At 36.8% G+C, this 15,400-nt stretch overlaps 2 protein-coding genes across 7 annotated transcripts in view; both read left to right on the top strand.

Annotated features, from left to right (window-relative positions):
- Window positions 1–4,817, top strand: part of il2rga (interleukin 2 receptor, gamma a) — a 29,333-nt gene extending 24,516 nt beyond the window's left edge. For 2 of the 3 annotated variants that reach the window (XM_030155061.1, XM_030155059.1), the window contains exons 5-9: window positions 46–211; window positions 2,410–2,515; window positions 3,301–3,361; window positions 3,573–3,890; window positions 4,252–4,817. In XM_030155061.1, the coding sequence (XP_030010921.1) occupies window positions 46–211; window positions 2,410–2,515; window positions 3,301–3,361; window positions 3,573–3,836 (597 nt within the window). In that variant the 3' untranslated portion in view covers window positions 3,837–3,890; window positions 4,252–4,817. Of the gene's footprint in view, window positions 1–45; window positions 212–2,409; window positions 2,516–3,300; window positions 3,362–3,572; window positions 3,949–4,251 lie in introns of those variants that run through there. The other variant, XM_030155060.1, reaches the window with a different exon arrangement.
- Window positions 4,818–5,517: 700 nt separating this feature from the next.
- snx12 (sorting nexin 12) lies at window positions 5,518–14,045 on the top strand. 4 transcript variants are annotated; one of them, XM_030153964.1, is made up of 6 exons: window positions 5,518–5,887; window positions 7,989–8,084; window positions 8,382–8,506; window positions 9,044–9,134; window positions 10,435–10,445; window positions 11,127–13,110. In XM_030153964.1, exons 1-5 carry the CDS (start codon window positions 5,723–5,725, stop codon window positions 10,438–10,440), a joined length of 483 nt encoding a protein of 160 aa, XP_030009824.1. In that variant the 5' UTR covers window positions 5,518–5,722; the 3' UTR covers window positions 10,441–10,445; window positions 11,127–13,110. The 4 variants fall into 4 exon arrangements, with proteins under 4 accessions (XP_030009824.1, XP_030009821.1, XP_030009822.1 ...); XM_030153963.1 differs by lacking the exon at window positions 11,127–13,110 and adding an exon at window positions 13,195–14,045 and having other exon boundaries at window positions 5,519–5,887; XM_030153961.1 differs by lacking the exons at window positions 10,435–10,445; window positions 11,127–13,110 and adding an exon at window positions 13,195–14,045.
- The last annotated feature ends 1,355 nt before the right edge of the window (window positions 14,046–15,400 follow it).

Below are 15,400 nucleotides of genomic sequence, written 5' to 3'. Positions count from 1 at the left end.
TGAAAAACTACTGTCATACTCTGCTTTATACTTGTTTTTGCCCAGACTTCAAAAGTCAGTTCAGGGAGGACGGATTACTACATAAACCTGCCCTCCAGCAATTCTCGCTACGAGCTACAAGTGCGGAGCAGAATAGATAGCAGCTGTGGAGAGTCAGATTGGTGGAGTGACTGGAGTGAGCCAGTGGTCTGGGGATCCAACAACAGCACAGGTCACACCATTACACAACAAACATAATACAGTATGGAACAGAGGATCATATTGTTCATGGTTCTGGTTCTGGGATGTATTTATAAGACTTTTAACTAATTTGTATATTGTTTCAGGCAGAAACATCAACCGAAGAATTAAAGTACAATAGTACAGTTTGAGACAACTTTACAGAGCCTTAAATGTAACTGAAGAGATGAGTTGTAATTAAGTATCAATTATCATTTAGTTGATAAAGAAAAAACTCAACAACTAACTAGCTGCTAGCTGGTTAATTGTTTCAGTTGTTTTGCACAATAATCTTGAACATTTTATGGGTCTGCGTGCCTCTGACCTCAAAGATCAACTAATTGTCTTTCAAATAGTCAATGACAGAGCTTTGCATTTTAAATATTTGGTTCATCACACTTTGACATTACTTTGATCCATCTTTCTATACTGTTTTTCAATATTTATTAACAACTATTAACCCTGAAAGACATAGATATTTTTATGGTGATTTCCAAATGAATATTTCTCTATATTTAACCTTTCCAAAGTGATTGATCACCATTTATTATTGTATTCTCCTCCACATTTTGTATTTTTTTATTGAAAACTAAGTATTTTCCTATATTTAATTTGCTAATCATGTAGATTTTTACAAAGGCTCAGAGTAAATTCAGAGAATATTATATTAGAGAAAACTGAGGAAAAGGTGGCTTTTTCAGCAAAATATATCATTAACTTAACATAAAAACAAGCTCCATTTGTCAAACTGCATGAGTTTTAATGGTGAACTGATGTTTTAGAACAGGAGTGTCAAACTCATTTTAATTCAGGGGCCACATTCAGTCCAATTTGATCTTAAATTGGCTGAACCATTAAAATAGTAGCATAATAATCTATAAATAATGAAAACTCCAAGTTTTTTTCTCTGTTTTAGTGCAATGAGAAACATTAAATTATGAAAATATTTACATTTACAAACTATCCGAACAAAAAAGATGTTAATCACCTGAAAAAAATGAACTTATTTAAGAAAAATAAGTGCAATTTTAACAATATGATGCCTCATCTTATTATTTATGCATATACACTCATTACACACAATGCTACACAAACATTTGGTAACGGGCATAATAGTGTTAAAAAAATTTGTTTGGAATTTGGAACTAAACTATGAAGAATTTCTACAATATAATGTGTCATCTTATTATCAACACAATTTACAGATTAGAGTGAATCTACAAATGCAGAAAACATTTAGTAACAGGAGGAATATTGTTAAAATTGCATTTAATTTATTGTTTGACTCCTGTGTTTTAGAAGATGTTAGTATTTCCACAGACTATGAAGTCTGAAATGTCCAAATGGGTTATATTTGATGATGTTGAAAAGCTGAGAAACAGAATTTTGCTTAAATTATTTACATGTGCTGATAGGATTGGTGGATCAAACGTTATTAAATACACTGGCCAGCCAAAAAAAAAGTCAAACATGCAATATTTGACTGCACCACCTTTTGTTTTGATTACAGGAGACATTCACTGGGACTTCTTTTTTGCCATATAATGCTTATGTAGTGTCACAATAAGGTTTATAATATTTTCCATCCATAGTTGCATTAACTTCTAATTTTTGATGATGGAGAATTGGACCGCTGCAACAAGTCTTCATCACATCCTAAATTAGAGTCTGGACTTTATAGAGGCTAATTCATGTATGAAAATGATGTCTGATTCTCTCTGAACCATTCTGTCACAAGCCTGATGATCCTGATCAATCTTTTTGACATTAAAGACATGAGAGGCTACTTACTGCATCAGCTGGATGTCACAGTGAATGTCTCCTCTAATCAAAAACTAAAGGTGGTGCAGTGAAATATTGCACGTGTGACTTTTTTTTTTTGGCCGGGCAGTGTATTTTAGATCAGTAGATGCTCTTCATCGCTCTTGGTGTTTAGTTCTGAGAAAACTGAGATTGATGTAGTTATCATCCAACCAAAGGTGGCATTAGCAGCTATTAAAGATCCTAAATTAAGTGGTTATTCAGTTCATCAGGTCCAGTTCAACTCATGCACCAGTGTTTGGATGAGTCTTATTACAAACCTAATGTCCTCCATGAAATATACAAGTAAATGTCAAATAACTGCTCCAACAAGCGTCTGCTATTCAAAGTTTGAACGATTGTCCATCATGTGTCTGTCTTCCTCTATAGACTCCAACCGGCTGAATGGTTCAATGAACGTGTGGACACCAGTGGTGACTGTAGTGGGGGCTCTCATTCTAATCTTACTGGTCATGATGTTGTTGCACTATGAAAGGTGAGTTTAATCACATCTGTGCACAATGATATCATGTCAGAGGTGGAAAGAAAACCAGAACTAATACTATCTAGATTTACCATAAGTATATATTTATTTTACTCTTACTCCCTATACTTTAACACAAATATGTGTACTTTCTTGCGCTATTTTTCAAAACAGGCTTTAATTTAATGTGTCTGCGAGGGTTTAGCAATTACTTTTCTTTTGAATCAGTGCAATGGGCAGGACTATAACACATACAAAGGATGTGTGCATATTACTCATGACAAATGTAAAATGACAGAAAAGAGAAATGTCAAATGGTATCAAGCTCTGTTGCTGGTATTGAAAGATAAACATTTACTTATTGTTTCTCTTTTATCTGATGTTAAACTTCCAATAGTCTTCATGGTATAATAACAAAAGCTACTTTTTTCTTTAAGTCTTTGAGTCCATTTCAGAGCCTGTACTTTTTAACTTTTACTGCATTAAAAGAAGTTGAATCTTTTTTCTTTTCTTTTTTTTTTTAATTAAAAAATAAATAAATAAATAAAGTTGAATCGGTAGTATCTGATAGTAGTAGTTTTGACTGGAGTTGAGTGTGTGTACTTTTGCCACCTCTGTAACATATGCAGAAAATATAGTTTGATGACACAAATGTTTTGTTTTTTTTTGTAAAGAGAATGTGTTTTAGTACATTCACATTTAAAGATACAGTCATTTCTTTTCATCAAATCAGTCTAAAGGGGATTAAGTGTTGGTTATATGATTTGAGAGTAAAAAATGTTTACCTCCTCATACAGGTTCAGAATCCTCATCATCCCTGTGGTTCCAAAGCCGTCCCTGGTCCCTAAAGACATCCAGGTTTGTAGGATCCATAGCCTCCTTCCTGTCACGCAGTCACATAAATACTTATTTACCTGGTAGTTAAAACACTAGAGACAAAACTACTACAGTTACTGCTGTACTGTTAATCTTATAATTTATTCAGTAATTTCTCTGTACTGCTATTTACAACTTTATTGATCACTACAAAACCAAGTCAAGTTTTTTTTGTTTGTTTTGTTTTTTAAAGGAATGGCTCAACAACTCCAAAGATCTAAAGGATGTTTTTAAGCCAAACTACAATGAACGGGCCTGTCCCGTCCGCGAATACTGCCAATTATCCCAGTCCGACAGTGAGAGCTCTGACAGCTCCAACTTTTCTGTCACCACGGATCAAACCGATTGCTCCGTCTCCATGCCAACTGATGAATCAGGGGATGTGTCCACTCCCTGCTCCAGTTCCTCCACCTCAGCTGTCTTTGCCCCAAATGAAGAACGGCCGATTTCTGTTTAGGAGCCTTTCTAGTCAGATTTGGATTGCAAAATGTTTTAAAGGGCCTCATAAGTAGTTGAATTGAAACCCTTTTGCAACCAACCTTGATATTTTATTTTTTTTATATATACATACACATATATATATATATATATATATATATATATATATATATATACATATATATATATATATATATATATATATATATATATATATATATATATATATATATATATATATATTTCCCCCCAAAAAGATGGTCTGATTATTTCTAAACTAAGAAGATAAACTGAGGTTCCCTTCCCATATCAGACAAAGGGCATTTACAACTTCTCATTTGTCCAAATAAATGATTTAACAATAGTAGAGGCCCTAAAAAGTAACCACCTACTCTTTAGACACAGAGTTGATAATAAGAACAAGTAACTGACAGCATTGAGACAATGCAAATATGAATGTAACATGGTGACACAAGTGTTCATTTCTGTGGGAGTATTTTGCCTGTTTATTCAGAAGAAGCTAATGCATAATTAGCCAATGAATATACTGTACATTAAGGGCTTTATTTATTCTGTTGGAGGAAACAAACTTTCCTATATTTAAAATCTTTTACAATTGGAAATATCCCAAAAGCCAAACTCTGTGTCTGGGGATCGGGTAGTCGAGCCCCCTGCCATCGATTGCCACCCAATCCACATTGCACCTGGCCCCTATGGTTCCTTCGGTGGATGGTGAGTCCACTGGAGGGCGGGCCCACATCGCTCCTTCGGGCTGGGCCCAGCCACCAGGCACTCATTTTCGAGCCCCGACCCTGGTCCTGGCTCCAGGGTGGGGCCCCAGCTGCGCCATGCCAGGCGATGTCACGGGCCAGCTGAGGGGCCAGCTGAGGTGGCTTGGGACACCTCCCTGGGGAGGTGTTCCAGGCATGTCCCGCCGGGTGGAGGCCTCGAGGAAGACCTAGGACACATTGGAGAGACTATGTCTCTCACCTGGCCTGGGAACGCCTCGGGGTCCCCCCAGAACAGTTGGAGGAGATGTCTGGGGAGAGGGAAGTCGGGGCATCCCTGCTTAGACTGTTGCCCCTGCGACCCGGCCCCAGATAAGCAGAAGACAATGGATGGATGGATGGAATTGGAAATATAACTAGAGTAGATGAGATACCTTCCTGATGAAAAGTCTCATTAAAGCCATACCAATTTTCAGGACTTCATTATTCAGAGCATGTGAAATAATGATAAATGTGCAAAATTGTGCAGATTTTTGGTGAAGAGCTAAGTTTTATTCTCCTTCTTTTAGCAGAGCTTGGTAATATGTGTACACATATCTTCTTTACTATATCCCATTTAAGTAATCGCAGTTGCTTGTTATGTGCCATGTAAAATAGCAGCTACATTAAATAAACCAGCAACACATTATTGCTTACATTTAGACATTTTAAAGTGTGTTTTTGTATGGGTTGTATTGAATGTTTTTGCTTCTTTTTGCTATTCTTTTTAACATATGAGCTCTAAAGCAGTCGTGTCCTCCTTTATATCCATCTGATTATATTAAATAAATTTATTTTAAAAATAAGAATAAACTCTGCTTCGTGATGCGTTCAGTACATCTGCATGACCTCCTGACTGTGCCCCTGGTGCAGTTCTGTCCCTCTCCGGTAGAGGGCATGCGCTGTGGCAGTGTGTCCCGCACCGTACGGAACTGAGTCAACGCATTTTTCAGATTCAAGAAGGGTAGGGCGGCTGGCCCCTGCAACAACACAAATAAGTCAGTTACTTCCTTAGCTAAACCATTCGGCTTTCGCAATCCATGAATGTCTTCCGATGAGAGTTAAGATTTGGCTGCGCATTCAGTTGGTTTGACGCAAATTCTTTGTTGGTCGTCTATAAAAACCACGAACCGACAAAATGTCACAGTCTGCGGTGGCCGACACTCGCCGGTTGAATTCCAAGCCCCAGGACCTTAATGATGCTTACGGCCCCCCCAGCAATTTTCTGGAAATAGACGTTTACGATCCACAAACCGTTGGAGTCGGACGGAATCGTTACACTAGTTACGAAGTTCGTATGCGGGTAGGTTTTTCCAACCGCAACGAGAACATCTCGTTGTTGCTTTAGCTTTTATTTGCAAAGGTAACCAGTAATTACAGAGTAGTTGCTAGCCAGTTAGCATGTTTAGCCGCTGAGCTGAAGTCGACAGAGGGACCGGCGTGTGACGTTGACGCGAGGCGTCTGTAGGAGTTTAAGATGGCGCGCTAGCAAAAATCGAGGACCGGTGATTGTTAGCGGCCTAGCGTGGGTTTTTGTCTGCATAGCAATACACGCTCAAAAGTCACCTGGATTTGTCAAATATTTCACATATGTAGAACTAACATAATGCCAAACATCCATACGTGCCTTTCTGTGTAAATTGTATGTACGTTAAGGTAAAGAAAAAGATAGGTGTGTTGTGTTCACGATGCTAACCGATAACTATCATCACTTTAGTCCAGATTATGGACAAAATAAAGACTTTCTTATAAGTACTCGGTACCATGAGTCCTCACAGAACACATGGTAACCTCATGGTTTTGGTAATCGTTAGAAAATGGAATATACTTTCAGAAGTAGCTAATGGTACGTTCATTATTAAAATGAAGTTGAAGTCGCATAACATGATGAGTGTTGTCAGTTCTGCTCATGCTAACTACAAGTATCAGAAGTCTAGAGGTGCAGGAGAGGTAAAATCAGAAAGACAAAAGGTGTTGCATTATATTACAATGATAGACGTCCCGGAAACAAAGTCACTGACACAGCTAAATCCTAAAACATTGTAAGGAAGCTAACGTTGACTCTTAATTGCGTAATTACAGTTTACGTGATGTCCTCTTCCCGATAGTTCCTTATTATTTGGCTCTTGGCTCTAGAGAAAGTATGCTTACTTTGAATAAATAAATGACTGTCTGACCTGTTGGGTCACATTAGTACTTAAGTTTCTTGGCATTGTTCTGGAACCTCCCTTATGAAGAATAGTCATGTTCAATTGTTGTTTTGCAGTTTTGAGGTGGTGGGGGTAGCCTGGATGAAGACATGGTTTTATAGGACACAATTACACCCACTTTTTAACAGACACTGTAAGCAGTAGTCATGAATGTTGAGGTCACCAGCTGGTTACTGCAATGAAACTTTGGGGAGTAATGGAAAAGGTCACCCACTCTATAACAAATGAAACTCTATCTCTTCGGATGATAAAATGTTGGTAGTGCATAAACACCACATCTGAGTTTTAGGTTTGCTATAGGTTTGCTGTCTTTGAAGGATTACATGGTAGTTAAGTTACTGATGTGATGCATTGTATTTATGTATAAACATATCTACCACAAATTAGTTTAATAGTAGAGTTTAATATGTTCTGACTAGATATTAGTAATAATATGCTTAACTTAAAAGTTCATTGTCATGTTCACAGTAGGTTTGTTAGCTAATTAGGAAGCCTGTCTGAATTGTACAAATATTTCTGTGAAAAATACTGTGACAAGTAGTTCTGGACCACCTAATGATCAAGCAGAAATGTCTTAGATGCAATTGACAACAAAGCAGCACCATGTATGAAGAGCTGCAAAAACAAATGTTCAACAAAGGTTTTGACGAACTGTGAATGTGAAACAACATTTTATGATCATGTCCTTTAGTTCAGTTTGGGTTGATGCATTTTTCCAGGTACAAAAGCTAAAGCCACCAACAGGTCTTTACTGATCTCTTCCCTCTTTCAGCTCCCGCCAGTAGGTTATTGTATGAAATACTACATCAAACGGGCAAACTTTTAAACCGTGATGACAAATCAGCTCTCACATAACAGTGGTGATGAAAATATGCATAAATTTACACTTTGATTTGGCTGACTCTCTGAAAATTCTGTTAAAATTTGTGTAGAAACAACAAGCAATCTGTGTACCAAACTGCACTCTGGTCATTTATGTAGTGCATTTTTAGACTCTTAAAACACTTGATTCTGCTGCCAAGTCAAAAAGAAATCAGAGACGTTGATCTTCCAAAGAAAAATTGTCAGTCCTTTTCGCCTTTTCAGAATACATTTAGCAATCAGTTCTAAGTTTTGCATGTTGCCTATTTTTTCATCACCAGCCATTGCACATGATTTTATATAGATTAAAACTTTTTCTTTCTTTTCACGTAGACAAACCTCCCCATTTTCAAACATAAGGATTCCTGTGTGAGAAGAAGATACAGTGACTTTGAGTGGTTAAAGAATGAGCTGGAAAGAGACAGTAAGGTGAGTGTGCTCATGTTTGAGGCTAATTTTGTCAGTTTGACTGACATAGACAGGTGCACATGGTTATGATGATCTCAGGTGTTATAATGTCACAAAGAGTTATAAATGAGAGCAGTGTTTGGAATTCCATCCCCTCTAAGGTTTCTCAGGAAAGTTTTCCATTTTCTGTTTTACTTTACATTGTACTTTTAGACAATGGAAATATGTGATTTATACTCTTGGACAAACAGTGCATATTAAATAAAAGGTTAAATGTTTATATCCTGAGCTAGGATTTCCTGTCTGTTTCTCCTACAGATTGTAGTACCGCCTCTGCCGGGCAAAGCCCTCAAAAGACGATTGCCATTCCGTGGAGATGAGGGTATTTTTGAGGAGTCCTTTATTGAGGAGCGACGATCGGGCCTGGAGCAATTCATCAACAGGTTAGGTTACAGCAAGTTACAACTTCAACATTCATACTGCTTATTTATTGCCTATTTCTTTATTGGTTCAGTCTCTTAATGAATGAATCAATTATCAGCAGAACTTAGCTCCAGTAGTGACCAGTGCCTAAGATTAAGTCTCTCACTTGGAATTCACTTGAGTGGAAAATACTACTTCAGAAAAGAAAAGTTCAATTAAGAATCCCTTAGAATTTTTGCAGTTAGTTTTATCTTCAGTTATTCAGATTTATTTATTTAGGCTATTATTTCAATTTTATGCAGCCTGGAATGTCTCAAATGGTAGCTATTTTTCATCTTTTCTTTTTTTCATCATGCAAGATTATCTTTTTGCATAGAATAATTTACTTGTTTCCTGTGTCTTGTGTGAAATTGTCATATTTGATTGGGTCATTCATTGCCACAGCTGTACCTGGTTAAATTACTTCAAGTTGACTTAGTTACTGTTGCACTTAAAATGTGTAGTGAGTGATTTCTTTCTATTGTCCATCTGCACGTGTGGTCTGTGTGTTTCTGCAGAATTGCAGGTCATCCCCTGGCCCAAAATGAGCGCTGTCTTCACATGTTCCTGCAAGAGGAAAGCATTGACCGTAACTACATTCCTGGAAAAGTACGACACTAGGGTTACTATGCCGCGTTTCCTCTAAATGGAACCTGCTCAACTTGACTCGGCCTTTTTACATTTCCATTATGTAAAGGAACCTGGAATCTGGTACCCGGTACTACTTTTCTGGTACTTGCTCGTCCAAGGTTCCAAAATACGGGAAGAGATACGAAAATGTGACATGTAAACACTACAGACCACCGATTGGTCAGAGAGTTGTCTCTGCGTCATTGTGTCATCAATGTGTGGCGCGCCATTTTTTAAAAATCAGATTTGGAAGTTTACAGTAAATATACCAGTAGGCTAATCCATGATGACAGCCCGCAAAACGACACCATGGTCAGTCGAGGAGGTTCAGACATTTCTGTCCTTGGTGGCCAATGAAAAGACTCAGTGTGAACTTGACAGGGCAACACGCAACGAGCGAGTTTATCAGCAACTCTGTCAGCAGACGTCACAGAAGTTACGCGCAACGTCACTATGACATCCAGGTACTGTAAAGTCAGTAGTATCCTGTAATGAAAACAGTCTCCTGGAATAGTACCTGAGTCGAGTCGAGTCGAGCTGGTTCTGCGTAGTGGAAACACGGCATTAGGGAGATTGGCAAATGGGGGTTAAACTGTGGAATCTAGAGCAAACTGTTTGTTGCCTTTCTCTTCCCTTTCTTTCTGCTTTATCTGCCTCTATCTTTCTATACTATTGTAAAGTCATATTCACTTTATCTTGGAGCTATAGTATGCTCTTCTACTACAGGGTGTCACATAAGTCTCCATACATAGGAAAAATAAACGTTTCTTGACATAAACCAGTTTTATTTATATAATATGCTGTATATGACAGCCATTTTGTCGGGAACACATTTCAATGCGTGTCTGCTGAAGAACTATAAAGAAGAAATATAAAGAAATACATGTTAGAACCATATATGTATGGAATGTATTATGTCTCCTATGTATGGAGACTTATGGGACACCCTGTATACAACCAGACATGTTGATAATGTTTCAATCAACTCTGACTCCTCTATTTGTGCATTTGTTTTAATAATTGTACAAAAAAGAAAGTGATCCTAAGTAGTTGTGATTGTATCGTTAATATTTGGCTTTTAATCGCAACTTTCAGGAACAAAAGTAATGTACGATTCATCCCGTCTTTCCTTCTGTTAGTGTCATATTCATGATTGTAATATAATGTGAATAAAGTAGAATAATGTCTAAATATGTGTGTTGGCACTAATGTGTACTGTAAGATGTATGCTGACTGTTAATGAGAGTTCTGATCCTGTTTTATTCTCTTTGTTTTTTAGGTATGAATGAAGTAAGTTTTGCTTTATTGCATTACTTTATTGACATCCTGTCTCTGAGAGCTTTCTGGAGGTCAAATGTGGTTGCATGGGCACTGTTAAGACCAAAGGCGATAGTTCACGAGAACAACACTAACATTCATTTACTCTAAAAAATTCTTTTTGTCTTGTGAACATGCCACACATAGGCCCCGGTTGTCATATAAGTCAACCAGTAATTAAAAAAGAATAATTGGTCATGGTGTGTTGCAAACAGAACATCATTCTGCAAGCCAGTTTTACATCACCCATTTCTACTATTTACCAAAATCTCAATCAGTAAGTAATCATAATTGGTGTTCATGGTACAAATGTTTAACAACTATTACTCAGAAATTGGCTTGCAGGTGATTCTCTGCCCACTAGTGGAAAGACAAACCACCACTAGTGTTCTGGGTTGTGTGAACTATTGTTTCATAGGTAATAAGTACATCACAAATGTCTAGAGCTCTTTGAAATATTTCTTTCCAAACTAATTCTAATACATTGTCATTAACTGCGCTAATCATCAACTGCATGGCAATCTTGCACGCTTTTTTACAATAAGTATATGTTAGCCTCACTGACCAACGTTGTTTCACATGCTTTTGATCATTTTCATGTCGCTCACTGTTGATTCCGATCTTCATTACCTTGATCTTTTTTTTTTTTTCCAGACATGGACTTGGCACTTCAGTTAAATTGTTTCATTTGTACTTTGTCTGAAAAACAAAGGAGTCCATTCTGCCACAAATTGACTTTTACATTACACCTAGCTCTTGACTGTTACATGTAGTGAACCATTTTATCTGGAGGCCTACAGTTCATTAAACAGTTCATGTCTAATCAGTTGAGTGAGCTCAAGTCAGTGCCCGTACATAATCATATACAAGTTATGCACTGCATGCATCACTTTCCCACTGGAAAACGCCCCCTCATCCAGGCCTAAGTGGCGTAACAGGCTTCAACACTGCTGCCTTTAGAAGAGATTATAGATTAAGAGCTGTCACGTCATACTGTTTTCCACATTAAACAAACACAGCTGTAGCTGGAGCACAATTTCCCCTACCCTGGTAAAGACAAACAGAATACATGGTTTAAAGTGAATGCAGTGATCAGATTAATCAGCTAGACTTATTACGTACCACTTAACCAACCAGAAATAACACACAACTATTGCAGTAGTTAAATTAAAAAAATAGAAGGCTTGGTAAAAAATTAACCAACTCTAGACCATCCTGATATTTTGCTTTGTGTTTTCCTAGCTAGTACTTTAAAGGCTAATATTACACATAACATTTTCATTTTAACAGTAAAAATGTAAACTGCTAAAAAAAAAAAGTGTCTGACTCGACACTGACTTTAATGTGTAGACTATTTAAGTACTTTCCTGTTAGCTGTTAGCTTAACAGTAGTAATCTAAAAACTATCATCTCAAAGTTACGTATAATACATAATTTTAACTGTTGCAAAGTAAAAATTTCACATGGTTAGCTAAAAAGTGTCTGAAAATATTGACATTAGTTCCTGTGTAGGCTATATAAATATTTGCCCTTAAGTGTAGTAACTTACAGCTACCAGTAAGCTAAGTAGATGCTAGAATAATGGACATTTTATAGCTACATGTCAGAACTAGGAGGCGCTTTTAATGTATAATCATATAGCTTTTTGCTATTTTAGATGTGTTTTTTGTGTGTTTTCACAGCACGCAAGCTTCACACTGCCACTCAGTTATCTTTGTCCTACTCAGTGAATCAGTGTGCATCCACTATATCAATAGTAAAAAGCATTACATTTTACTAAATACATTGGTCGCATGCAAGCAAGAAAACGTGTGAATGACCTATTTTGTCAACACCGAAACACATGAAATTGATATGACGCATTAGTGATGGGAATTGCAAAACTGCATGATGCTTATTGGTGAAGCTGATGCACGGTAACCCCTGCTGCTCAGGATATGTCTGTCCCCCTCTGATACCTTTTCATCAAAACTGCATGCACATGTGTCATATACAGTGTTTTACCTCAGTTTTATTTTACTGCCTGCTGGATTAAAGAAGAGTCATTTCATTATAGAAAGTTTTGTTAAATGCAGTAGGAAAATATCATATGTGAAAGCTGGTGCTTGCTTCCTGACCAGGTTACGTAAAACACTGACCACTACAAAGAGCAAGGGTCAACATGTCAGATAGGGCTGACGCTCTGGAAGCTGAAGATGTCATATGGCTAATACCTACACTACAGTGCCTGTATGAATGTACAAATGAAACCCAAATATGTCTCCCTTAAAGTGGTGGTTCTGGGCTTTTCAGCCAGTAATGAATAATTCTAATGGTTACTTTGTCTTTGTATTATGGGAAAGGTCTTCAGTTGTACATGTGTCAACTATGGGAAATAAGAATAGATGGTGCAACCTTGGACAGTGCCTTTGCTTATTTGTCTATTGGCCAAGTAAGTGTATCCTCAAACAAACGCACTGATAGGAGGAGGCTTTCAACTGTCATCCAGAAAGAAAAACATGCACATGAATGCTGGCAGCCCTATTCCACATGCATGTCATTGTGGATATTGTAATATTTTATATATAGAAAATATTGTGCTAGTTATCTTCAGTACATTATTAGGCACTGCTTAAATAAACTTCCAGCACTGACCAAATCCATTTCTGGTTTAAAAATGTCTTTTTATATAATATCTCATGTTTCTTTTTTTTTTCTCTTTTGTTTCTCTTTTATTGCAAAGACAATACAGACTGCTGCACCTGCTCCCCTTGTACAATGATTTCTACATCACTTCATTAAAAAGTTGGTGGGAAATATCAACAGTGTAAGAAAAACGAGTTTTGCTCCTGGACAAAACCAATAGATGCAATGTATAAATTGTCAAGTGTTATGCTTTTTTTTCCCCTCCTAGTCATTCCACATATGTACATTGTTTTGTTTTATTAATCAGTTCAAAGGAAACATGTTCCAGACATACTTTGAGCATCTAATCTTAGCTAGATTTGTTTTTGTAATGATTACTATGTTTTATGGATGTCTGTTTTTTTTTTTAAATTTGATTCCATCAGGGTTGACTTCTTCCTTTGTCTACTTTTGTTTTGCAAGCAGATATGTGATATTTGATGAAAAACCCCACCCAGCCACCCAAAGTCGAGCAACATGTAGCATCATGAACAAGTCTCATGACACATTATTCCAATATATTTGAGCATTGCCCCAATTTAAAAATGATTGACCTTATCAGACAAGATTGTTTCATGAATACTTGTTTTATCTCTGCTGTCCCAGTCATTATTTCCAAATTTTGGCTGTGTGTTGTTAAATCAGCGATTGAGAGGTTTTAGTTAGATAAATAACCATATCTAAGCACTGTGACAAGAGGTTCATTATATGAACAATATTTCATTGTTTAAAGGTGTAATCAGCATCTGGTTTACTGATTTGAAATGAGGCTTATTCCATGCTTTATCAGCTGTTTTATTCTTTATCAATACTATTGTGAAGTGTATTACCATCATTGCAGTTTCACTATGAAGTACAAGAACATTCTTGTTATTTCTGTCCACCAATTAAATTTCCTGCTGCCTGCTGGTTGGTGTCTACATGAGTGTTTTGTTTTGTTTTTTTCAGGGAACAAAATTACTAAAACTCATACTTTAGCCGATTAGTGTGTGAATCGGTGAGTCGGATCACAGAGCGCAGACTGATACGTGACCCAATTCAACAATGAAATAGAAAAGGCTCAGGTTATTCACATTTTATTGTGAGGATAGTTTGTAAGTTAATATTTCCATAATGCAACACCCTTGACACTTTTGACTGTTAATATCTTCAGTGCAGTTTTTTCATCTTATTAATTCATCCTGCAGGAAAGATTGGAACCTTTGGTGGGCCAGTTATGGCCCACCAAAGGTTTGACACCCCTGCTCTAAATGCAAAGGTTTGACAGCCCCACTCTAAATGTAAAACTGATATTAATGTTCATGCTTTTATCCAGATATATTTACCTAAGAATGTTCCTGTTCCTGAAGACAATATTCTGAATATTCTGTTTACATCACCAGCGACATTAATATTTCTGCTCACATGCAACCCTATTCAAAATAACATTGTTTTACAGTGTTTTCCAATGGTGAAAAAAAAAAGAAATGGAAAAGGCACATTTTTGTATAGATTTCATAGTTGTAAATTCTTCAACTCATACATAGCTGTTGTATCACACTAGGCTACAAGAAAACAATACAAATTTTGTGATTTACAGACGGAATTTTTTGATCTACATTAAAACAATGCACTGACACCTGATGCGCTTCCCCTTTTTATGTAGTTCCCATTCACAGGTGAATAACTTACTGAATTTCATCTGTAACAAACTATTGGAGAACATTAGTAAGCAAAATAAAACTAAAACAAAACAGCTTATGTGGTAGGGAGGAAGCATCATACTTCAGTGGCAACACTGGGTGTTTTTGTTCCACAGAATGAATTTTACAAAGTCCTCTAATCTTTTTCTTGTTATTGTTCACCTTCAGAAAAAGCCAGGATTAACAAAGAAAGAATTTTAGCTGCAGCTGGATTAAAATCGTCCAAGAATGGTGGTCTTGAATAAATGCAGGTGATTGAACTATAAAGGAGACATGACAGTAACTGGACACAGTTGTCAAAAACTGAGCCAACTATGAACTAAAATTGTTTTTACTTTGTGTTAAAAATGGTCATATACATTAAAGTAGGACTGGGCAATAAAACAATACTGATGATTATCTTGTTATACATTAACCTTGTAGGTATTTTCTTTAAGGGATGCTCACAAAAAGATTAATGTTATTTTATTCATGAATCTTGATGTTGTATCATGGGTACCTGTCCTACTTCTAACTTTTGAAGCGTTTGTCAAATTCTGATTATAAAGAAGAGTTTAAGCAATTCATTCCAGCCAAAGTATC

Source organism: Sphaeramia orbicularis, chromosome 14 (assembly GCF_902148855.1).
Source record: "Sphaeramia orbicularis chromosome 14, fSphaOr1.1, whole genome shotgun sequence".
NCBI classification, from domain to species: Eukaryota; Metazoa; Chordata; class Actinopteri; order Kurtiformes; family Apogonidae; genus Sphaeramia; species Sphaeramia orbicularis.
The sequence above is the reverse complement of the archived record's forward strand: the minus strand, read 5'-3'. Positions and strand labels throughout refer to the sequence as shown.